Below are 25025 nucleotides of genomic sequence, written 5' to 3' on the forward strand. Positions count from 1 at the left end.
CCACACTTAGTCTGTAGAGTGGGTTTGTCTTCTTCCAATGATTCTTGTAGAGCTATGATTGAGTCGACATGGTCTTCCAAATATTGAGACAGATTTTCAAGTAGTTCATTTTCATCCTCTTGTCTACTTTAATCTGCCTCCTCGTCCACCCTTACTCTCTTCTTAGTGTTGGACGTCAAATCTATATTGGATTGCAGTGAGACAGCAGGCTCAGAAGCATTGTGATTTGACTTTCATTTAGAACTGTTTCGATGTAATAGTACAGATGCAGGTGGAGTAGTCAAATTTCTAATAAAGGCTCTTGATCCATTTGATTTCATTTATTTTTTTATGAGCCGATTGTCATTGCCAGCATTTTCTTAGTTGTATCTCTCTGGTTCTTGATTTCCCCGTGGGCTCACTACTGTGCCACTTCTGGAGAGCTTTGGTAAAGATTCCAAAACTTTGTGGAGCGTTTGCCTTAATAATTGAAAAAGGATTCTGCATATTAAGACTGTGTGAGGGTTTTACTTTCAGCAGTCTTTTTCAGTGTATCAGGTGCTATTTTTAAATTTGCCACACTTTCCACACTTAATGTTTGATCGCTGACAACTTCACTAATACTCTCCAAGTTCACACCTATTTTGTCTGTCAAACTCAGACTTAAATCTGTTGCTGATCTAGTACTCTTTTTCCCATCGTTCAGGCCACCTTCCAAACCCTTGTCAGAAAATCCATTGGCGTTTATTTTCTTTTTCTTTTGATGGTTCTTATTTCTCCCACCTTTTATGTGAGGTGCACTCACAATCAGACTCAACTTGTTTTGGCGCCACTTTGTTGAAGTTATGTTGCATCTATTTTGTCGATTCCCATCAACCCCTCCATTAGAGTAGATCTCTCAGACAGCTCATTTCCAGCCAGATCACTTAATCTGGCCTGCTATTTTGCTGAATTTTCGGCTTCCTCATTCAATCTTTTTTCAACCTTTTGTTGTGAAAGTCTCCAAATAAATTAATTTGGAATGGATCATCGCAAGGAGTGTTGTGATCTTTCAAACTGTCATGTATTGACTCATATCATTTGATGAAGGCAGTCTGATGTTGCAAGTGCTGCCATCACATTATTATGTATTTGAATACCAGCTGCTACTGATAGCTGGCTTTTTCTATTTTCTGCAGGATTTATCTGTTGGTAGTCACTTGATGGTGTAGAAGAGTCTGAACAGGAGGACACTGGTGTACAAGACTGTCTGTGTATTTTTGTTACACTTCTGTTCTAGAGACAGCTGACAGTTTTGTGACTCACTCGCCAAAAAAAAGGGTCTTTGGTAAATTGAATAGGAGACTTTGATCTTCCGCTGTGTCCTGTATTCTGCCATCGCAAGTCTCAGGATTTACAGATCTGAATGAGTGAGATATTGGTGTCAAGCACACCATTTTTCCATGTCAGGTTTCCGCAGTTCAACCTTCTGTTTTCACTTTGTACTGCTTTATGAGCTTGCTGCCTGTCGTGATTTTTCATTTGCATATCAACCACCATAGCTACATTCATTGCATCCAAATCTACTGCCGTTTTATTTTTTTTGCTCATCTTTTTCAGTGGAGTTTGCAAGCTTGGACCTCTTATTTGTCATTCTCCACCCACGTTTTCTCAATCAAACGGCATTCCCTCGGCATTAGCGTTTGAGCACGTCACTCAATGGGCACTGGTTGTGACTCTAAGTGCTTTAGCTGGAGATGTGACAGGGGGTGGAGGAGGGACTGATTATGGTAGTAATTTAGTTGCAACTCCCTGTATTTTACATCAGCAACTATATGTCCCTCCCCGCTCTTCATGATCGTCTGACTGCTCTCTTGCAACATATCCACTTCCAATAGTTCTGCATCTGTAATATCAAGTTGGCTGTAATTTACACCGTCATTCACACCAGCTCAAGCTTGAGACAACTGTGTGCCTTTTGTATGGGGGGATGGTTGTGGGGGGGGGGGGGGGCTGGCCTGCGACAGTTGCTGGCCTGATTTCACAAGATGGGAAACTTATGTCGCTTGCATTTTCTACTGTGTGTACCATGACACGCACCTCAGTAAAATCAGTGGTAACAGTAGCTGTGACAGATGACTCCACAGAACCCGTTTCCTCCACTCGATTTTGAAGCAATTGTTGCAGCGTTTGTGGCCCCATACGTTCAACCCTTGATCTGCCCAACAGCCGGCGGCTTCATCCTACAACTAGTATTTACTGCGTTGCACCCAGCCGAACAACAAACTCTCGACACACTCTGCATTGCTCTGCTCGTACAAGGAGCTTTTAACCACGTGAAAAGACTGTAGAAAGACTTCACATACCTTCAGTCAGTACGAGGATCAGCAGATACAAAATAGCAATCCGCCAAATGGTTTGACTGTATCAACGGACTTCACGGAGGGGTCCGGGGTTGGACAAGCTGTCCTTCGGCATCTGTTCATCCAATGTGAGCTTTATCCTGCAGGTGCGCCTTTTTCCTCCTCCCGATTTGGCATTATATGCATGTTGGTGTATACTGCTCTGTAATCTCTTCAGACACTAAATCTATGAAAGATCTAATGCTGAAGAAGTAATAATGTACCTGTAACTCCTTTCATAGATTCACATCTGACTCTCCCGCTTATGCCACTTGTGGATCATCTTGACTTGTTTGGCGCTCTCGGTGCATTATGCAAATCTGAAGATCGCCTCCAGGGACGGAGCTATTGGTGGGATTCTTATTGGCTGAGGGATAAATGACCCAAAACAACACTGAGAGAACACTTAATAAATTGCCGTTCAATTCAAATGAAACTGATTTAATGTTAGTGATTCCCAGCATGACAACCGGCAATATTCAAAAAGCATGCCAAGCTTTAGCTATAGAAACATCTACAGAATTTGCTTCATGGTCCACAGTTATAAGTGGAAATTAAAGCTACATTCACTTACACTGTCAAGCTATATTCACAAAACCTATTAAACCAGATGCCATGCAAAGAGTGATAGTGTCATTTAACAATAAGGCACCATTGAATCTAAAATGGCTTAATCTATAATAAACCGAATTTGAGAATGGTCAACAATGACACATACTGTCTAGCATCAAACAATTGTTTCGAGGGTATTGGGTCCTCCGACGTATTCCATATCTATGACAGGTAATGTCCACAGCTGTGCTGCTTCGGAAAATCTTCGGCCTCTGCATCCTGCGTCGATGACGTTGATGCGCCGTCCCCGAGGACCTCCTCCGACGGCCGACGTCACCCGATGTGATAAGTAGGACGCACGACGCCCATAGCCTCAGTTCTGTTTTTTTCCGCTAACGTGTTCGCTTTATGAATCTCGGTACGCCTTGACTCTTTGGAGTTTGCTGTTTTCTTCTCGGTTCGTTGAACCTGTTCAGTTTTTTGTGAAGACCTGTTCGTGTCGACGTCTACTTCGTCTTCAACTCGGCTTCAAGAAATGCAGGGACTGTGGGTCCAAGATGTCGGTCACGGACTCGCACAAAGCCTGCCTCAGTCGCTTACGGCAAAGGCCTTGCAGGAACGCAAGAAGAAGCTGTCGGTAGGTCGGGTGTATAAGCCTCGGAAGTAGAGGTCTGCGGGGCTTTCGACGGATGACTCGAGGGGCGACTCTCCGCGTCATCTTTGGAAGTCCAGTGGGTCTCCTTCCAGGAGTCGGTCTCGCCACTCCTCCGCCTCTTCGAGGCATTCCCGGAAGCTCTGGTATCGGTCACCTTCCCTGTCCCCTTCTGAGGACTCCACCTGTCGGCGGGTCGCTTATCCCTCCATGCAAGCGACACCGGAGGAATGGGCTTCCTTCGGGAAGCAGATGCTAGCGATTCTTGAATCGCAGGGCACTGGTCCGTCCGCGCCTGCGTGTGGGGTCGGTCGGCACCGGTCGAGAGACAACGCTCGTACGCCTTTGGGCTCGGGTGGTTGGCATGGCTCGCGGGAGAGGTCCCGCTCGGACAAGGGTAGCCATTCTCGCCATGCCCGTTCCAGGTCCCGGTCCTTGACGCGCTCGAGACCGCATGATCCTGTGCCGTCTTCGAAGAAGACGTCGACGCCTGTGGCGCCAAAGTCGTCGACGATTTCTCTCGAGGCTCCGCCTCCGAGGGGTCGTCGACGCTGTAGGCGCCTAGGTCGTCGAGAGACATGCTCGGAGCTCCGGCTTCGAGGCCTGTGTCGACGCCGTTGATGCTGGCGGCGCTGCAGCTGACGTCAACGCTGATTCGCTCTACGCCGTTTCTGCGACGCCGGCGCCGACTCGTTCGGCGCCCTCGACGCCTTTCGAGGCGGTGGTGTCGGAGGGGCCCCGTGGCACGGGGTTAGCCCCTAGAAAGGCTCTGGCTAAGGTCAGGCACTGCTTTGATCCCCAGATGTCTTCCTCTCCTAGCCTGGAGTACATTTCAGAGGGTGATGAAGGCTCTGATGACGGCTTGGTTCCGGTTACGGTACCAGATGAGCTTATCTCGGGCCATAGCCAGTTTGATGACCTGAGGCAGTCACTGCATGATGCCAGTGGACTGGACACCTCTCCGGAGGTGGAGTTTTGTAGGCCAGAGCCTGGCACTCATGCCGATTCTTCGTATCGGCGCCTTATGTCTTGGGTCACCGAGTACTTGGGTTGGTCAGCTCCCTCAGGGGAGTTTGTTCAGGATGATCTCACGGACATCCTTGATCTTGGTCCCCCCCACTGACCCGGTTTTGCCGTTTCATATGGCTCTGCAGAGAAGGGTGGCAGCGGCTTGGACTGCTTCGGAGAGTCTCCCAGCAGTGGGCAAGTCTTTGTCGCGAAAATACCGTCCAGCCAGTAGCGACCCCTGCTACTTGTTCAGGCTCCCCACTCAGGAGAGTTTGGTGGTGCAGGCGGCTACGGCCCCGGTAAAGGAGGCGTCGTATCCTACCATCCCTCTGGATAGGGGCGACAAACGTTTTGACGGCTGGGCGAAGAAAGTGTTTTCTTCAGGGGGTATGGCGCTTCAGGGGGCCAACTCCATATGTGCCTTGTCTCGTTTCACGCACACTCTGTGGAACTGTGTTGCATTAGCGGCTGAACGTATTCCCGAAGGGACGAACGGGGATGGTTTCCTTGCTATGGTTCAGGATGGCAAGGATGCCATGTGTGAGGCTGTTCAGTCGGGTTTGGACATGGCAGATTGTGTCAGCCCGTCCCTGGCAGCGAGCATAATACGCAGGTTTGCGTGGTTGCGGAAGTCTGGGTTCGCTCCTGATGTGCAGTCCCAGCTCCTCAACATGCCCCTTGACAGTGAACATCTTTTTGGCAGCAAGGCTGACGAGAGCCTTGAGAGGTTGCAGACCTCCAAAGCTGCAGCAAAATCATTGGGCGCTGCAGTTCGCCAACCTCCGCCTTTTCGTCCTAGGGGACAGCAATGGAGGGGTGGTTCCTTTCGCTATTACTCGTCCTTCAGTAAAGCGAGAGGAGCTAGCAGTCAGAGACCACCGTAAGTGCCAGAGGTGGAAACAAGGGTTGCCTATTTGCCCTCAAGCAACGCCGCAGCCGCTACCTCAGTCATGAGGCCAGGTCCCATGGTTCGCCGGTTGGGGGAAGGCTGGCGCAGCATCTTGTAGAGTGGCAAGCCATTACTTCAGATGTGTGGGTTCTGGAGATCATAACCCACGGCTACTGTCTTCCTTTTCGGCAGAGGCCTCATGACAATCCACCTGGGAACCTCTCTTTGAAGAGTCCGGATCTGCTCCTTGCGCGGGAAATGCAAGCCCTGCTGGAGAAAGGCGCCATAGAACTGGTGCCTGTAGCGGAGAGGAACAAGGGATGGTTTTCCCCCTTATTTTTTGATTTCGAAGAAAGACTGGGGATTGAGACCCATCATGGACTTGCACGGTTTGAACAAACTCCTCAGGAAGGACAAGTTCAAGATGGTTACTCTCTCTCAAGTCCTCCAGGCCCTTCAACTTCAGGACTGGTTGGTGTCTCTCGACCTCAAGGATGCTTACTTCCATGTGCCGATCCATCCCAAGCACAAGAAGTACCTGAGGTTCGTGATTGGCGACTCGCACTTTCAGTTTCGGGTCCTGCCGTTCGGATTGACCTCCGCCCGAGGGTTTTCACCAAGCTCATGGTGGTGGTGGCAGCGCATCTCAGGAAAGGGGGGATTCATGTCTACCCCTACCTGGATGATTGGTTGATCAGGGGGAGCTCTCCCGAGCAAGTCCTGGATCATCTGTCCGTCACCTGCCACTCCCTTCACAAGCTGGGCTTCTGCCTCAATTTAAAGAAGTCCCATTTGACACCAACGCAGCGGCTCCAGTACATCGGAGCAGTGCTCAACACATCCCTGGGGCAGTGTTTTCCTCCCCAGGAGAGGGCTCTTCACATTCAGCAGATGGAGCACAAGTTTCAACTTGCCCAGAATCTCTGTGTCCGAGTTCTTGAGACTGCTCGGCCTCATGGCATCCTGCATTCTTCTGGTGCCAGAGGCTTGTCTTCGGATGAGATCTTTGCAGTGGGCACTCAAGCTCCAGTGGTCTGGCCTCTGGCAGGCTGTCGGACCCTGTTCAGGTGCCGCCCTAGGTCGCCCAGGACATTATGTGGTGGGCCGTCGAAGGCAATCGGATGAAGGGGGCCCCATTTTGGCTGCCCTGGCCGGAGGTGATGATCGGGATGGGGAGCTCATGTCAACGAGTTGACAGTCAGCGGTCGTTGGTCTCCGTCGGAGTCCAGACTCCATATCAATCTGTTGGAGCTGAGGGCCCTCAGGCTAGCCTTGAAGGCTTTTCTGTCAACTGTGCGAGGAAAGAGTGTCCTGATTCTAACGGACAACACGGTGGCCGTGCACTACCTCAACAAAAAGGGGCGGCAGGGTCACTTCCTCTGTGCTGGGAGGCGATGCAGCTCGAGTTCTGGGCCATCCAGCAGGAAGTTTCGATCTCGGCTGTTCATCTGGCCGGAGACGACAACGAGACGGCGGACGCTCTGAGCAGGCAGAGCACGGTCTCTCACGAGTGGGAGCTGGCTCAGGAGATTCCCCTGGAGATCTTCGCCCTTTGGGGGACCCCTCAAGAAGATCTCTTCGCCTCCAGTGTCAACCGGAAGTGCGAAAGGTTTTGCTCGCTGGAATTTCCTCCAAAAGGAGCCTTAGGAGACGCGTTTGTGGTGGAGTGGTCGTTCCCACTGCTGTACGCGTTTCCTCCAGTCCCCGTCATCCCGCAAGTACTGCGGAGGTTATGGAGGTTTGGTTCCCGGATGATCCTCATTGCTCCGGCGTGGGCCCGGAGGACGTGGTACCCGGACCTTCTCGACTTGTCCATCGGCCCTCCACGTCGCCTTCCGTACCGAGACGATCTGCTCTCACGGGATGTGGGGGGTCAGGTTCTCCATCCATAGGTCAGATCCCTCAACCTTCACGCTTGGCTTCTGAAAGGTTGAGGTATAAGGATTAGGACCTCCCTGAAGACGTGATGCTCTCGGCCAGGCGGCCGGCAACAAAGTCCCTGTACCGCTGCCGTTGGAGAAAGTTCTGCGACTGGCGCAGGGTTAAGAATGTGGATCCTGTTGAGTGACATTCCCATGGTTCTGTCTTTTTTGCTTTCCTTGGCCCACAGGGGCTTGCAAGTGGGGACCATTAAAGGTTACCTGGCGGCGCTGTCCATCTTTAAGCACTCTTCTGAAGAATGTTCCTATTTTAAGATTCCTTTAGTTTCACCGTTTTTGAAAGGGCTCACTAATGTGTTCCCTCGGTCACCTTTTCTGGTGCCCGGTTGGGATTTGAACCTTGTTCTTAAGTTTCTTATGGGTGCTCCGTTTGAGCCTTTACATTCTTGCCCTTTGAGGCTGTTAACTCTGAAAACTGTGTTTTTGGTTGCGGTTACTTCTGCTCGCAGAGTGAGTGAGTTACGGGCACTTTCAGTTAAGCCACCCTTCACTGTGTTTCATAAGGACAGGGTTGTCCTTAGAGTTCGTCCTTCTTTTCTTCCGAAGGTGGTTTCGGAATTTCATTCATTTGAGCCAGAAGGTTGTTCTTCCGGCGTTCTATCCTCCTCCACATCCTGGTAAGAAAGAGGAGAGGCTCCATAGGCTTGATCCTAGGAGAGCGTTGAGCTTTTATATTTCGCGCATGTCCCGGGTGGGAGTGGACGATCAACTTTTCATTGGTTACGCTGGAAAGCGTTTGGGACAAGCTGTGACGAAACAGACTTTGTCTCGTTGGATTATTTTAACTATCTCCAAGTGTTACCGCTTGGCGGGTAAGGACCCTCCGGCTGGCTTGCGGGCCCATTCTACCAGGGGAGTGGCTGCGTCTACTGCCCTGCAGTGGGGTGTTCCTATTAGTCACATCTGTGATGCAGCCACCTGGGCTTCAGTACATACTTTTGTACGTCACTACTCCCTCGATACCATCAGAGGGCAGGATCTGGCCGTTGGCAAGGCAGTCCTATATTCCGCAATTTGATTGGGCATGCTAAATTTGTGTTCTAAATTCTTTTCCCACCTCCTTACTTGGTACTGCTTTGGGAATCTGTCATAGATATGGAATACGTCGGAGGACCCAATCCCCTCGAAGAGCAAGTTACTTTCTTAACCTGGTAACGTTCTTTCGTTGGGATGGTCCGACGACTTATTCCATATCGCTCCCTCCCTACCTTCCCCGTTGCAGAATTTCTTTTGCGATTGCAGCTTGCGTTCCGCAAGGCCTTGTGCGTCTGACTGGCAGAAGACTGGTGGCACACGTTCTGGGGGAAAAAACTATAACTCGGGCTATGGGCGTCGTGCGTCCTACTTATCACATCGGGTGACGTCGGCCGTCGGAGGAGGTCGTCGGGGACGGCGCATCGATGTCATCGACGCAGGACGCGGACGCCGAAGATTTTCCGAAGCAGCAATGCTGTGGACATTACCTGTCATAGATATGGAATACGTCGTCGGACCATCCCATCGAAAGAACGTTACCAGGTAAGAAAGTAACTTGTTCTTCTGCCCTATAAAGGAGTCACTACTGAGAGAGACCCTCTTCAGGACAAATCAAAATGGGTGTAACTCCATCTGTTAGAACAGGCATCAATACCACAAACTGGGTGTTGATTTGTTGCTGGAATACAAATCATGTGAGTAATGGACAGAGGAAGACTAGCTTCCCCATTCTTTATAGTCTCAATATTTGACAACCTTGGGAGAAGTCTGGTGTGACATACGAAAGCACTTGAAATTGGCTTAAACAAATGTGGTGGTTTGCCACAGTAGCATACAGAATTATACATATTGCACTTGATTTGTTTGAAGATATTTGAGGTTGAATTGACCTATTCTATTTTTTGTGTCCAATATGTATTTTTAGGAACATCATAAACGATCAATACCTAAAGATACGTGGAATCTTCTTTTAGACTTCAGTACAATGATAGCAGATGACATGTCGAACTACGATGAAGAAGGTAGGCTTTTTTTTCCTACATTCATTGGTGGTCCTATAATTTTACTAGTCTTTTTGTGTCCAAAGTCTCTTGACCTGTATTCAATGGTTCCTCCTACAGAAACTGTGGCCATTTGCTCTGAAAAGGAAATTGTTTATTTGCATAAAGATTCAATGGCAAGCATATAAAAAAGTCTGTTTGGTGATTTTCAATGTATCAACATAATCGGATGCTGGTTCCTTTGCAGTTATGAGACCTTTTGGACAAATCCCAGCATGAAACGTATCCCCCCCGCACCCCAACAAGCAAAAGTGTATTAAGCTCCAGACTGCTTTGTGCAAGTTCGACTTCTTTAGCAAAAATCTTATACCTGGTAGGACTGAGTTGCTTTGTGTGTTTTGGAATGCTTGAAAATAAGTTTTAGTGGATCCTAAAGAGAGTGTGTTGTCAGTTTTCTGAACACCTCTCCAAAGGATTCCTCCTTTCCTCTTTGTATTTTATTTTTTTTTTTATTAAAGTCCTTTAAGTAGGGCATCATACATGCATAGACGTTTAATACTACCTTTGTGCTAATAAAGTCCCTAGTTTATTTATCCATTATTATGCACCTTAGGCCCATGGGCAAACTGTGCATTATAAATGGAACAGGAAACCTACAGTGCAAGTATATTGCAGCCTATTTTAATGTTTTTTGGTTGCTAACTGCCTGCTTGCTTTCACTTTTACGGTTTATCATTACTGTTAGTCTTCCACCAGCTACTTATCCCCCACGACCCCAACTCCCTCTTTGCCTTGCCCACTCTAATCGCCTCACTCTGGGCCACTGGAATACCCATTCCCTCCACAATTAAAAACATCCCTCCTCAATTACCACTTTGATTCACCACCCCAAACTCTTGTTGATGGCTTTCACCAAAACCTGGAACTCTCTTATTTTTGCAAGGACAAAGTCCTGCAGCATCACACAGGCCTTAACTGGCTGTTCTTGAGAAGCGCCTTCTGTCACACGCCTATACTCAATAAAAAAAAAAAATAAGGCAGTTGGAGGGGTAGGAGGGGTGTCCTAATAATCAGCAGGGACTTAACTACCAATCTTACTCACTCTAATTTTACTTCCTCTTCCTTCAAGCATATTTCCATCTAACTTCTTGTTCCCATCCTTCTGACCAACTTCATCTTTTGTCCACCAGGTACCATTAATCTCATCGCAAATTGCTCTCCTACTCTAGCCGCTACCTACAGAGACTCTCTCCATGCCCTCACCGCAGCACTTGACACTGCTAAATCCTTTTAATGTACTACACTTGTATCATTTCTCTATACACACGCTCACAAACTACCCATGACCCTCCAGGCCATACTCTTCAAAACCCACACACCCCACTATCCTCCCCTCTCTCTGGTGAGGACTTTGCTTCTTACTTTTACACCAAACCCACTAAAATGTGGCACTCGTGACCCTTCCTTCTCCATTGCCTATCACCCCAACCCTTTCTCTGCTATCCCACTTCGATCTGCCATCCCAAACACACACACATCTTGGGATCAGCCAAACCATGATGCGCTTCTATTAATCCCCTTGCACCGAAATGGCTTACACTCGTCATCTCCTCTTATAACTTGTTTCTCTTTAATCTCCTCCACAACAGCCATGCTCTGCCATCTACAAAATGGCCACATAATTGTCAAGCTGAAAAAACAGCTGCTGACATAACAATCCCTCTTTCAGGAGACCTGCGTCTCGTGCCTCACCACTCAATCCTTACATTTTCACGAACTGTATTGTAAACTACCCCAAGGTTCGAACACTCCACTGAAGTTGCTGTCGCCCACATTTTCATTTTTCTCTCTACTGCTCACCCTTCTCACCTCTCCTCGAGTCTTGTTCTACTTGTTATTTTGGCAGTGTTAAACAATCTGACTCATTCCTTCCTTTTACAAACCCTCCTCCCCACCCCTTTGACTTTAAGAACGCTATACTAGGTTTGGTGGCCTCCTATCTCTGCTCTTTCTCAGTCTATTGGAACTCTTAACACCTCCTCTGCCACGCTCCTTCAAGTAGACTTTCCTCAAGGAACATTCCATCGTCCTACTCTACAAGGACTCCCTGGGAACAGTCCTCATATCCGTTGGCTACATTAACAACTCTTTGTCAGTCATGACCAGACCTTTTTCAACCCTGCTGTGTGAACTCAACCGCTGCCTCGTGATATACAATGCTCGATGATTCTACACTACCAACTCCCCCAAAACGGAAATCCTTTTTCTCCCAGCCTCCAACGCTAGCCCCACTCTCTTATCGTCCGTCTTCCGACCTCCTTACTCTATCAACCAAGGCTCAAAACCTTTGGCTCTTTTTGGCACTACATAAGCAATTTTATAGCCACTGCAACTCGTACTAGAATTAACCTCAATATAAGGAAGATGTCCCCCATCTCACTCGCAACCGAATTAAAAAACAGATCTCTAACTACCGCTTAAGCCTTGGGATTCCCTTTACTACTTCTCTCCTCTAATTAAAGTTCTCAACTTACTACATGCACCCTCTACTGCCTACATCATCCTCCCACAATCTGTGTTCCCACACAACTATCTTGTTGACTTTGTCTTGTTACTTTTGCATTCATCCTATGCAATCATACTATATACAGAACCCTTTAATCGCACGTGCGGCCTCCCACTTTGATCCTTCTATCTACATACCTCCATTCACTGGAATTCTCACCCTGGACATAAACGCAGCCCATAACCCACCTTAAGCTGCCTGCTGGGGAAGGGGTGTCACCTACCCCTCCCCAACTAACCCCTTGCCAACCTCTTGATGATGTCAAACACAAATATACATTTTTGCTCTTTAGATCCGGTATTAAGCCATTTATGAGGTCATTAAGTCTGTTTCCTAGCCACTGTCCTTGGCCTTTTTCTCAGTATATTCCCCCTCAAACACAGGTTTGCTCTCATCCACGCAACTATTGTAAATTGTCAAGGGACCTATGCAGGGAATACCTCAGTCATCTGTAGCATAACCTGTGTACGTCATTGGTTCGTAGTGACATCCTTATTGTTTAACAAATGCAACGCATGGGTAAGCAGCTAAACCAGCTTTGCATGAAAAGAAATTAATCTAGATAATGTAACCCACTTCCAGCAGGAGTGGGTTCCTTGACTCCAGGAAACGACCTAGCAGATAAGCAAGTCAACTGGTGTACAATCCCAGATCATTAACTGGCTACAGCAGGCTAGCGGTTAGGGTCTGTGGCGAGATCCGATTGCAGTAAAGTCAAATTTAATGTAAAACATCCTGGAGAGACTGCCTTGATGGAAGATTGCCAATTTCAGCAAAAGAGATCTTTAAACAATCGGTTACCATTCATTGTCTGGCAAATGCATTGCTTAAACAATCATAGAGCTAGGTAACAAACATGCTCTCATCTTTGGGTCAGTCCCTGTTCCCTTGAGCCAGTTGCAACGATAAACCAGAATTCCTATTGAGTTCCTTAATCCCTTGCAACCAACATTAACATATGCATAAAATGGAAATTCTCACTTCTACAACTAAGGCAAGTGTACCTACTTATTGGGTATATTCTATTCACTTAGTAAGGTGTAACACTATTGAGACATTTTTACCAATTCATAGTGAGGCACCCAGACCTTCTTGGGAGGCCATCTGGTTAAAGTATCTGAACATTAGCAGAGAACTTTGTCGGCCCGGGGGCCGGTATGCAAGCAAATTGAATGAACAATAATTTCAGCCTCCTGGAAGAATTGGGCCCCTTGGGACTAAACAAATCAGAAAGTGGGTCTTGGTGACAAGTGACTGCAAACACAGTATGCTTCATGATTATCCCTCAGTAGTTATTCAGTGGCTCTAGGCACACACTCCCAAGGTATAGTCTCTCATCTGGGATCCATCTATAATCTCCAGTTTCTGCCAGAGAGAGCATGTTCGATGGAAGATGGAAAAGATCAGACTTGCTCAAACTAATCACCCTCAAGTGTGATGGTGGAAAATTGCTCTCCTCCCTAATAATAGATCCTTAATAAACAATAATAATCACCTGCATGTAGCATGATTGTGGCATTATGCCCCTGTGCTAATCCCCCTACTGGCATGCTGTCTGCTAACCGGTTATCCCAAAGGCTTCATGGGAGCAGCAAATAGTAACAAGAACATTGGAGACGTCTCCTGTATACTTCGACCAAAGGAGAAGCTATGCAATAGTATTGAGTTATTATGCAGTTTCAGGTTCAGATCAGAATAAAGCACAAAACCTTTTCTTATATAATCTCAAATGAGTCGTGAGACAGCTTCAAAATCTTGTGGAATCTAAAATTGCTGCATCTACCTCAGTGGTGACTGGGTTTCTCAGTTTGCTTCATTCTCTAGTCTTAACACTATAGAGCTATCCGGTACAAATCCTAACTGATAACTAGGTGGATCAACAGTCATGCACTATTACCCATGTTCTTTGCAATTATCTTTATGTTGGTCTGTTTCCCAGGCTCCAACTCCATAGTAATGAAGGCATTGTTCACTGATGGAGCAAGGTGACCAAATTCCTTCAGCTCAAGGAGCTGTGGTGACTGTGTATGAACAAACTGTTTATATAATTCAGGAGGGAGGGAAGCTGACAAGAGAAAGGAGCTTTAGCTGAGGAGAGATCTTCGATTGCTTTAAGCAGGGATGAACAAACATTTTGTTGCATGGAAATAAGGGTGCTATCTGGTTTTGTGCATGATGGTATTAGTAAATTGGGAACCCGGCAAGGGGGGTGGGGAGATGGCCTCCCAGCCAATGAGGAGGCTAGGAACGGGGTCTTTACCACACGGTATAGACCCCGCTCTGAGCCTCCTCAAAGGGGGAGACACCATCTCCCCTCGCCGGGAATCAGCTAAGTGTGCTCCCCCGCATCCCCTTACCCTTGCCCCCCACCACCCATTTCCACATATTTAGCCCCATGCCGCGTTGTGTCTGCCTGAATCTGCTTTTCCATTTGGGGAGCCCGAGAGCCCCAAATGGCAAAGCAGATTCAGGCAGACACAACGCGGTTGTGTTGGAAAACGCTGCGGTTTTAAAACCGCAGCGTTTTCCAACACAATAACGTATTTATGTTTGCGGTCGCTTCAAAAGCGACTGCAAACATAAATACAACGTTTTTAAAGCTGCGGTTTTATTTCTAAGTTTTCCGGGCTCCTCCAGCTAGTGCTTATTTTTTGTAAAAAAAAATAAATAGCACTTACCGAGATTCAGCTGCAGCTTTCCTGCTCTGGTCTCCGGTCCGCGTCCTCCGAGTCCCGGCACTGATGAAGGGAAAGCCACTCAGCGGTAGACTTTGTTTACTACAGCTGGCTGGCTTTTCCTTCATTAGTGCCGCAAAAGCCAGCACAGGACGGCCTCCATTTCACAAAATGGCGGCGCCCCTGTGCTTGCTTTTTCGAATTTTGAGCTTGAATAGCTCAAAATTTTACATAGGAAGTTTTAAAACTGAGGATGCTAGTATTTTTTTTTTTATGTGGCCTATCTATTTTTTAAATAAAAATTTTTACTAGACCATCCCTTTAATATATCACTAGGATCTATTTCTAAATGAGTCAAGTTATGTGGAGGTATATAGCTGGGTTGGTTGGTCCATGGAAAGTCTGCATAGAATGAACTATAATATGCGACCCACACTTCCTCAGATACTGCATTAAGTTGTACAATGGATTGTTGGGGGTATAGATGGTCTTGATTAAGCCCCAAATCATGGCTGAGCTTTTTGAAGCTATAGTTCGCAGCATTAACTGTGCATCTTTTAGTTGCATGCTAGCTTTGTCGTTTCAGCCAGTTGGCATATCTGTTTTTGATTTTTCTTTTTTGCAAAATTCTTTGGTCTAATGACAGATATTTTAAGTCTCGAATTTGCTTTCTCATTATGGCTTTCCCTTTCTTAACTAAATCATCCCAAGTATGCTTATGATTTTTCTTTGTATTAGCAGAGTTCATAATTGTGCTTGTTCTTTGCTCAGAAGTCCATAGGGCTGAAACATAAGTTCCATCTCTGATGATGATGTCTGGACATAGAATGCCTGGAGGAAAGGAGATGATTTGAAGTAATTCATTCAGATTTGTGGGGGTCCATTTATATTTGAAACCTGCTGATGCAACTGCAATCTGGGTGTTATACTTTTCAGGTAGGATTATTAAAGGAGATATTGACCATTCCCAGATCATTTCCAAGATGTCATGATCACTAATGTGTTGTTCAATCACATTAAAGGATGTTAGGGAGGAAAGAAGACTGGCATCAACAAAGATGTAATCTATCAACGATGCTTGCTTGCCTCTCTTCCAAGTATTTTTCGGAGGAGCATCATGGTCTATAGAATCATTTACCATGTAGAGGCCTCTCCCCTTCATGAGGTGACTCCATCTTTTTATTGAGTTTTGGTACTTGTTGCCTGATTTCTTTAAGCAGTTCATATTAAGATCTCCTGCTAAGATGGTGTGATCTATAGCAGGGTCTGCGGCAATGATGTCCAGGCATTTTTCTACACACTTAAAAAAATGTTCATCTCGAATGGCTATATGATTCCAGTATAAGTTCAGGCAGGCTATCTGTCTCTTGTGAATGGTAAGTCGAGTTAACTGTATGCGATTACTTGGGGCTGCCCAGAAGGTGACAGTGAGATCTTTGGTGCTTTTTACAGCTGTTATAAGTCCTGCCATGGGTCTTCCTCTGAGCACATTTGAGGCTGGATTTAACACTAGTTGATGGTTTTCCCAAACTGGCGCAATGGTTAACCAGACTTCTTGAAGAAATATAATGTCATATTCTGCCAATAAGCTCATCGATGTAGTTGTTAGATGTTTATTGCCACAAGTATTCCATGAGGCCATGCTTAGTTGGACTTCTGAATTGGGTTCGGATTGTTATTGTTGATCTTCCAGCAAGTGGTTATTTGGGAAGGATACTGTTCGCGTGCTGCTTTGATTTGTCGAGGAGCAAGAGATTGTCATTGCTGTGGGTGGCCAGGATTTTGCTGAGATTACATTTTGAATCTTAGATGGACTCTGTGCATCCTCCATGGCTTTGTCAGTAGTGTTCAACAGCATATACCCCAGCTGATAAAGCTCATGTCTAGCTTGCCATATAATATTCCTCACCAAACCTGACGTCATCCATAATTTTACTACAGATGTGTCATGTGGATGTATAAATTCTACTTGAGCTATATCAGTTGTCGTTACATCTTGTAAGCTATCTATGTTGCTCATGAGATTCAAAAATGCAGCTCGGTTGAGATTACATAACCTGTAATCACTGGTGCAGCTCTGTAGTATTAAACTAAAGCACGCGGTACTTTGATGTTTGTTCCGGCGGTTTTCCATTTTGGGATTAGTCATCTGATTCCCTTGTTGTGATTCTTTAATTATATTAGTTGCCGTGATTTTTGGAGTTTGCATCAGGATTTTGTTGGAAAGTTACATGTTTTGTAATACTCCTATTTGATTGAGTCAGACGTGAATCATTCTGTATTTGTGTCTGTTGATTAATCATTTGCGACGGTTTAGACATATACACTTTAAGTGATTTTTGAATTTCTTCTCTTCTTTTTTCTAATGTTGTTAATGAAGTGTCATCTGGAGGCGACTGTTGGAATTTTGGAGCAGAGAGGATACCAGATGTGACAGTGTGTGTAGGCACAGTTGTTATAAGAGCCTGTTTTCGTGCTTCATTAATCAAATTATCCAGAGGAGGATACATTAAATCCACATTAGGTGTGGGTTTGTTAGATGTATTATCCATACTCAATTTAAGTAAGGAAGCTTTGTGTTTGGATATTGTTGCGTATTTTCTAATAATAGCAGCTCTTTTGTCATTCGTTCTTCTGTCAGGCATTGAGATCGATTTAATGAATTGTTGAGTATTGTTCTTTTTTTGAGCCTTCATGATTTGTTGTTTTTTAGATTTTTTAAGCGATGTTCCATTGTTCAATGCATTCTTGGGTCCACCTTTTTGAACAAATATATTGAATGGTAGTTTTTTTGTTGTATTTTTTGATCTAATGAAGGTTCTCCAGATGCTTTAGTAGATGGTAAATTGAGGGATTCAATTATTTCAGCTTTAGGTTGATCATCATGGACACAACCTGACCGTTGTGAGTTCTTCAAGGGTTTTTTCTGTGGATTTTGTGTCTCTGCCGTTTGCAATTTTTCAATGGTTGCTGTTTCTAACTCGATTTCATTCTTTGTTTCGCTCAGTTTGATATTCTTGGAATTTTCTGCCCACTTTGCGGAAGAATCTTCCTCTTGTAGATAAAGCGTTTTATCACTAACTCTAGCTTGTGCTAATGCTCGAGAGTGTTGATGGATTGTAGTAACTGGATTCAATGACAGGGTTGTATGGCATTTGGTTTCTAATATTTCTTTTAAAAGAAAATTCTGATCAACAAGACGTGAATCCAAGGTTTCATAGAGTTTAGCTAAAGAAAATAAAGCAGTATTCATTGCTTGTTAGGTTTGCAGAAGTAACATCCGGCGATGTTGCTGAGGGTGAGGTTTTGACTGCCTCGGAGTTGGCTGAGTAAAAGAAATAGATAGAGCAGATGACTCATTAGGTGAAGGAGTAAACATCACAGGTGACTGAGATAAATGATCATAATCATGGGTCTCATTTATCTGTTTAGGTGAGGTTAAGGGTGATTGACAAGCCTGATCTTTTGTCGATATTGCAATTAATGTTTCTGTTGAGTCCTTTAAAACAGAATTTATGATTTGTACATCTGGGGTTATCAGGACTGGGTGACCATCATTATTTTCAGCATGATACTGGACTAGCGTTGTGGCTTTGTTTGTAGAAGGCAAAGCGAAATCTCCCAGTAGATTGGTTTCTGAGAACGCAGCTAGTAGCGAGTCTGAGGGTGTACATAAATCAATTTGCGGATTTAAAGACGTTTCCGTAGATGGAATGAAAGAACTTGCTTGAGGTAAAGGAGTATTGTTTATGATCTCAGACATGACTTTCTCTTTTATAGATATTTTATCAGGGTAGAATTTGCGTATATCTGCTAGACAGGACGTTGATTTTGGACGTCCTGCTAATTTATTTGTCTTCGTTCGAGTTGGACGTTTAGGTGTTTCATTATTTGAAAAAAGCGCAATTGCCACTTGGTCTGGTGGTGGCATATCAGACATAAGGGTATATAGTTTTACCATATGGTTGCCCAAATATAAATGGTCGGTGAACAGCAGACACAAGGAACAAATATCAACAATACAATCCTGAATAGTACATTGTGAGTAAAAATGAAAATTAAAAGATTCAATGAATATTCCCAATTATTTCATGCTAAAATGTGCTAATAAGTGGGATAATAGCCAGTTTCACTCGGAAACAAATGGAAAGTATGAACAGACCTCCGCCTCCACGCCCTCCAGCCACAACAGCAATAACAGCCCTTAATGAAGCCCTTGCTTGAATGCGTGTGCGCTCAGATGATATAGGGCTTCTGGGAGGGGGAGGTGGAGACTTCGTGTGTCACTAAGATGAAGCAGAAAAATAAAATTTAGCAAATATTGCTATTTTAGTGTCCACTGCTATAGACTGCTAGAAAAGTCTCTTGCTGTAAAGTGCATGAAAGTCAATACCGTGTTTTCGGTTCCAATTTGGACACAACGACGTGGACAGCAGCCAGAAGGAGCAGGAAAAATCACATCCAGCAACAGCAATAACAGCCCTTAGTGAAGCCCTTGCTTGAATGCGCGCGCGTGAATGCGCTTGTGCTCAGATGATATAGGGCTTCTGGGAGGGGGAGGTGGCGACTTCGTGTGTCACGTGTTTTCGGTTCCAATTTGGACACAACGACGTGGACAGCAGCCAGAAGGAGCAGGAAAAAGCACGTCCAGCAACAGCAATAACAGCCCTTAGTGAAGCCCTTGCTTGAATGCCCTTGCTTGAAAGGAAGGACTTTAAAGTTAGCTTATGTGCGAAAAGAGTCAATGTGGAGCTCACTGAATGTCACCTTACATGACAGACATTGTGTGCACCATCAGGATGGCTTTTGGTAGGGGGAAGGTATGGTCCCAAGGACCAGAGCCATCCTCTACAGGGAGTTCAGTCATTGTACAACATGAGGCCAGGTGTCTGACTGTTAAGAGATCCCAAGAGAATTAATGTATGAGCACCCCAGTACCCCTTGTTCCAAAGAAAATCACTTCATGCTGTATCACAAAGCTAGGCTTGGCCTAAAATATTTTTTTAGCAAGGCAATTGTAAGTCATGCCTGTCTGTGCTAGGCATCTAGAGAAATTATGGATTTGTGGTCCTTACTGAACTCAAAGCAGGGGTCCATACATCAGAAGCACCCCAGGAAAGCAAGCCCCTCCATTATTACTCAACTTCAGACAGGTGTAGCTTATTGCAGTAGGGCAAAAAGAGTGAAATGGAAGTCCAGGATCGTTGCTGCAGTCCCAAAAGCTAGTAAGTTGGAGAGTTCAGCACCTGTTTTAGGGCAATGACACTGGTGCCTAATTCTTAGAGCCTTGCTGAATTACTAATTTGTTGCTGAAGTGTCCTATTGTTCAGGGTATGCCAAGACTGTGTGGTTCACACCATATTGACGCTCCACCATTGGAGTCCCTGCATAGGACCGTCTTACGTCCCGTCCACTATCCTCCATACTGTACAGGAGACTGAACCTTTTTCACCAGAAAAATCTTCTTCACCTCTAAATTTAGAGTCACGCGGAGGCGCGCCCCTGGGAGCATGGGCTGCCCTGACTCCACCCTCCGGCGCCACACCTCGGTCCCCTTTTCTGCGCCGACGGGAACGGGCCAAATTCACCAGCACTCCTAGGTTTGGCTTCGGCCCTGTAAATCCATGCGCGGAATCTTACTCTATCTTCTTTTGTCTTTTTGTTCAATAGGTACTTGGTCCTCAGACGCCACAGCTCATCCCCGGCACGTGTCAACTTCAACAGGGTTCAGCAGGGTGCCCATCCTGCAAAGGGCCTTTTCCAACTTCAGACCCCCACACCTTCTGCCTACGTTGCCTTGGCCCAGACCACGGTTGGCAAGCCTGTTTGGCGTCCGGCTCGCTGTCCATGAAAGCGCTGAAGAACAGACTAGCCAGGTGGGAGGGAGCTCTTCCAGCGGTTTCCTTCGGAGGACCTAAAGAGTTTCGCGAGACGTTCCAGGCCAGAGGTAGGGCCTATATTTTCATCTGCACCTCGCAAGGGAGACTCCCTCCCAGGGACTCGCGGGAGGGACCAGTCCGGTCCTTTTACCAACTCGTGCACCAATGCTGTCACAGCTACCGGCCTTCGGGCTGAGCGGTCCTCAGAACCTCCCGGTGCCAAGGTTGAGGAGCCACTAGTCTCTTTTACAGGGCTTGCGGCCGAGGAACTCCGCCCTTGTACCGGGATCATGGCCGAGTGGCTACGCCCTGTTACCGGCAGTATGTCCGAGGGGTCGAAGTTAATACACCTACCGGCATGTGCCCGAGGAGCGGGACAAGTCGTGCGCCTCACACATAAGAGACTTGGCAGAGGATCGCAGCTACAAGCCGAGCAACACGTCGCAGCCACGTGGTAGGCAGCTCAACAAGATGGCCGACAGGCCAGAAAAGGATACCCGTTCGCCTCTGCAAGACTTCCACAAAGAGTGATTATCGTGGTGGGACTGGCATCAACCAGGTACGTGGCCTACGGCCTATCCTTATGTGCAGGGCTGCTTTCCCTTGCATCCGTATGTACAGGGTCGGCATCGGTTGCCTCTAGTAACCCCTTCAGTGCCCTCCTCCTCCTCCTCCTCAGCCAGCGAGGACCTGATCTTTGAGAGGTTCCTCGGCCTCATGAAGTCTCCTGATAGGGGGGCTATCATCAAGGACGCAGTCAGGGAAGTCCTTCCCGCTATGCTAGCGGCACCACAGATGCCTCCGCCGACACCTCTGGCCCCAGTGCAGCCAGCTCCTCCACAGGCAGTTCCATAACGGCCTCCGACCCTTCCTCTGCCTCTGGCGGTGGTTACAGTGCCCCATCCTCCAGATACTCCTCCTCCACAGGATCCCCCAGACCCTCAGGATACTGATGAGGAGGAGGAGGATCCTGACACACCATCGGCCAGGGCCTTCCACAAACGTATCGCGAGCCTGGCGGAATACCTGGGACTTCCACAGCCACAGTTTGAACAGCCAGCGGAGGGCGTCCTTGCTGAAGTCCTCACGAGGCACCGGAATTCCATTGCAAATCAATGTAGTCTCCCTCGCCAAGAAGGGTTGGCTCAAACCACACTCCGTCCAGCCAGTCAACCTCCACCTAGACGCCAAGTACAGGCAGATGGAGGGGGATACACTCTTGCTCTCCTCCCATTCGCAGCCATACTCCTTGGTGATCACTGCGGCATGACTGTACTCCAAACCTGTCGTCCTCGTCGTCTTCATGGACGGCGCTGTTAGGTAAGGAGGAGAAAACCTTGGAGGCATATGGTAAGAAGCTGTAGTCCAACGCTTCCTTGCACCTGCGTCGGGCCAACGCAGACGCCATGCTGGCGGCCGCTAACCAGAGATTATGGTGGGAAATTTCCTCCCGGAACTCCCCTCTCACAGCCAATCACGTTTCAAGGCGGGTCTAGCCGAGGCCAAGCTTGTGGCTCAGGATATCATGACGTCCACGCTAGCACACATCGATACCTCTGGACATGCCATCTGTATTGCCACAGACATAAGAAGGATGGCCTGGCTCTGGGCAACCAAGTTCAACCCGCATGTCCAGGAGCGTATTGTAGATCTGCCCTTCGAGGGCAGCGACCTCCTCCACTCCAGCACAAACGAAGAGCTGAACAAGAAGAATAGCAAGCACTGATGAACACACTACATGACCTGGGCTTTTCGCTCAATCTTGGGAAGTCACAGCTGCAACCCACGCAGTTTCTAACCTTCCTGGGCCTCATCTGGGACACGCGCTCCGAGAGGGTGTTCCCCTCCGACCACAAGAGGGCCACGTCCCACTTTCTTTCTCAGCCGAAGCTCTACTTCGGCTTGGTGGTACCAACATCTCCTGGGGATTTTTGTAGCGGTACTGTTTGCCGTCCCCTACACAAGACTCGGGATGAGGAGGATCCAGCTCCACTTCTCAGCGTTGTGGAACCAGAAGAAGGGATCCCAGGCCGAAATCCTCAAGATCCCCACTTCTCTACACCCGGACCTCACATGGTGGTCTGAAGGATGCCACCTGCGGACGGCAAGCCCTTCAGGCCCCCCACCCCACAGGTGACGATTACCACAGACTCCTCACTCGAAGGATGGGGAGCCACCCTGGAGGATCTATCTGTCCACGGCACGTGGACCCGTCAAGAACAAGAGTACCACATCAATTGGCTGGAACTGAACGCCATCTGGTTAGCGCTCAGAGCCTTCCTCCCACGACTCAGGGGAAGGGTTGTCCTCATCCAGACGGACAACTCGGCCAGTATGTACAACATCAACAAGTAGGGAGGGACCAGGTCCCCCTCCCTGTGCAGACTGGCGATCAACATGTGGGAATGGCCCTTGGAAAATGAGATTTTCCTCACGCCAGTCCACCTCCCGGGGGAATCCAACCTGGAAGTGGACAGGCTCAGCAGGTTAGGTGCGGACAACTACGAGTGGCAGCTGAACGACTGTGTGGCACATGAAATCTTCCACAGACGGGGCTCCCCCCAGGTGGATCTCTTTGCCACCAGGCACAACAGGAAGTGCCTCCAGTTCGCCTCCTGGCAGGGGCTCCCTTGGCGACGCCTTAAGGATTCAGTGGAATGTCATGGCAGCATAAGCCTTCCCGCCCACTCCACTGATTCACAGAGTGCTTTGCAAGATCGGGGAGCCTCGCCAGCTCAACCTCATTCAGATAGCTCTGTGGTGGCCAGCCAGGCCATGGTTCTCGGAGCTGCTCAGCCTCTCGGAGGTCCCTCCAATCCACCTCCCGACTGGCCCAGCACATCTTCTGACACAGCAGGGGGGCAGAGTCGTCCACCCCACCCCTCAGAAGCTGGCCCTCACAGCGTGGTTCCTGTGCAGGTGACGCTCAGCCACCTCAACGTATCCCAAGCCAATCTGGAAATCATACAGGGGGCCAGGAGCAAGGCTATCAGAGCCCAATATAAGAGTAAATGGACCAGGTTCTGCCACTGGCCACACGCCAGGGAAATCGACCCGCTGGCATGTTCATTGGACGACGTGCTGTCATCCTCGGCGCACCTCGCCAACTCCGGCGTGCAGGTGGACACCTTCCGCACATACCTCTCAGCCATTGGGGCTTACAGGAGAAGAGCCCCTCCTCCTCCAACCTGGTTGTCAAGAGACATTTGGCCGGACTCGCTAGACTCTACCCGCCTATTAGGGCGGATTTGAAACGAGTCTTGGGCGCCCTCGCGCACAAGCCGTTTGAGCCTGTGGCGTCCGCGGACATCAGGCTGGTCACCATCAAGACGGCCCTTCTAGTCAGCCTCACTTCAGCGCGCAAGGTCAGCGAGATCCAAGCTCTAGTCGCATTAGAGCCGTACACTACCTTTCACAAGGGTAAGGTGGTCCTGCCGACCCATCCGGCATTTGTACCTAAAGTGCCATCAACCTTTCTCTTAAACGAGGAGATCATCCTTGCTACATTCTTTGCTGACCCGAAGGACGAGCCTCAGAGTTCTGCACTGCCTAGATGTCAGGTCTGCCCTGAAATTCTACCTGGACAGGACCAAGGGCTTTCGCAAGTCGGATGCCCTGTTCATCACCTTCGGAGGCGCCAGGCTTTCAGTCCTCCAAAGCCGCCATTTCCCGCTGGATGGTCTCTGCCATCAAGGAAGCAAAGGAGGGCCAGCATAGACCCCTTCCGGCGAACATGCATGCCCATGCGGTCAGGGCCAAGGCAACGGCCATCACCTTTCAGCACCATGTCCCCTGGCAGGGCGGCCACATGGGCCACTCCATCTGCTTTCTGCAAGCATTACTGTTTGGATGCCGGCTCCAAGTCGGATGCAGCTTTCGGACAGGCGTTTCTGCTTAATGAGCCTCTGCTCTCCACCCGGGGGCTATATTCAGTTGTAATAGCCCATGCGGTATGGAGGAAAGGGGACGGGACGTAAGAGTAATTATAAGTTACTCACCGTAGTGACTAACATACTCTTAGCCCATAGTCCCCTTTCCTCCATACGTCCCACCCCTAATAATCTGGTGTCATTAGGCACTGGTATATCTATTGTCGACGCGTCTTTGGGAACTGAGGTGTGGCGCCGGAGGGCGGAGTCAGGGAAGCGCATGCTCCCAGGGCTGCGCCTCTAAATTTAGAGGGGAAGATTTTTCTGGTGAAAAAGGTTCTGTCTCTCGTCCCTCGCGATGGACGCCCGCGCCATATGGAGGAAAGGGGTCTATGGACTAAGAGTACGTTAGTCACTACGGTGAGTAACTTATAATTTCCTTCCATTAATGAACTAATGCTAGGAAGTATGTGTATGCAGCCGCACCAATTATTCAATCTGAGGCTTTCTGCCCTATTAAACCACTGCAGGGTTTTTGGCGAGGGCCACTAAGTGGGTGCCAAATTCCTGAAACCAGATGTTCACCTACACAAATACTTGAATTGCAGAAGGAGCTACACCAACAGTACTTGTTAAAAGCCCCAAGGGTCAGCCAGCAA

At 47.8% G+C, this 25025-nt stretch overlaps 1 protein-coding gene across 2 annotated transcripts in view; it reads left to right on the top strand.

The window, feature by feature from the left end:
- The window catches only part of DCUN1D1 (defective in cullin neddylation 1 domain containing 1), a 660034-nt gene that overhangs the window by 628477 nt on the left and 6532 nt on the right, over positions 1-25025 (top strand). For both annotated transcript variants that reach the window (XM_069618653.1, XM_069618654.1), the window contains exon 6: positions 9302-9398. In XM_069618653.1, coding sequence (XP_069474754.1) covers positions 9302-9398 — 97 coding nt within the window. The remainder of the gene's footprint in view (positions 1-9301; positions 9399-25025) is intronic.

This window comes from Ambystoma mexicanum, chromosome 10, assembly GCF_040938575.1.
Source record: "Ambystoma mexicanum isolate Mex_15411 chromosome 10, UKY_AmexF1_1, whole genome shotgun sequence".
NCBI classification, from domain to species: Eukaryota; Metazoa; Chordata; class Amphibia; order Caudata; family Ambystomatidae; genus Ambystoma; species Ambystoma mexicanum.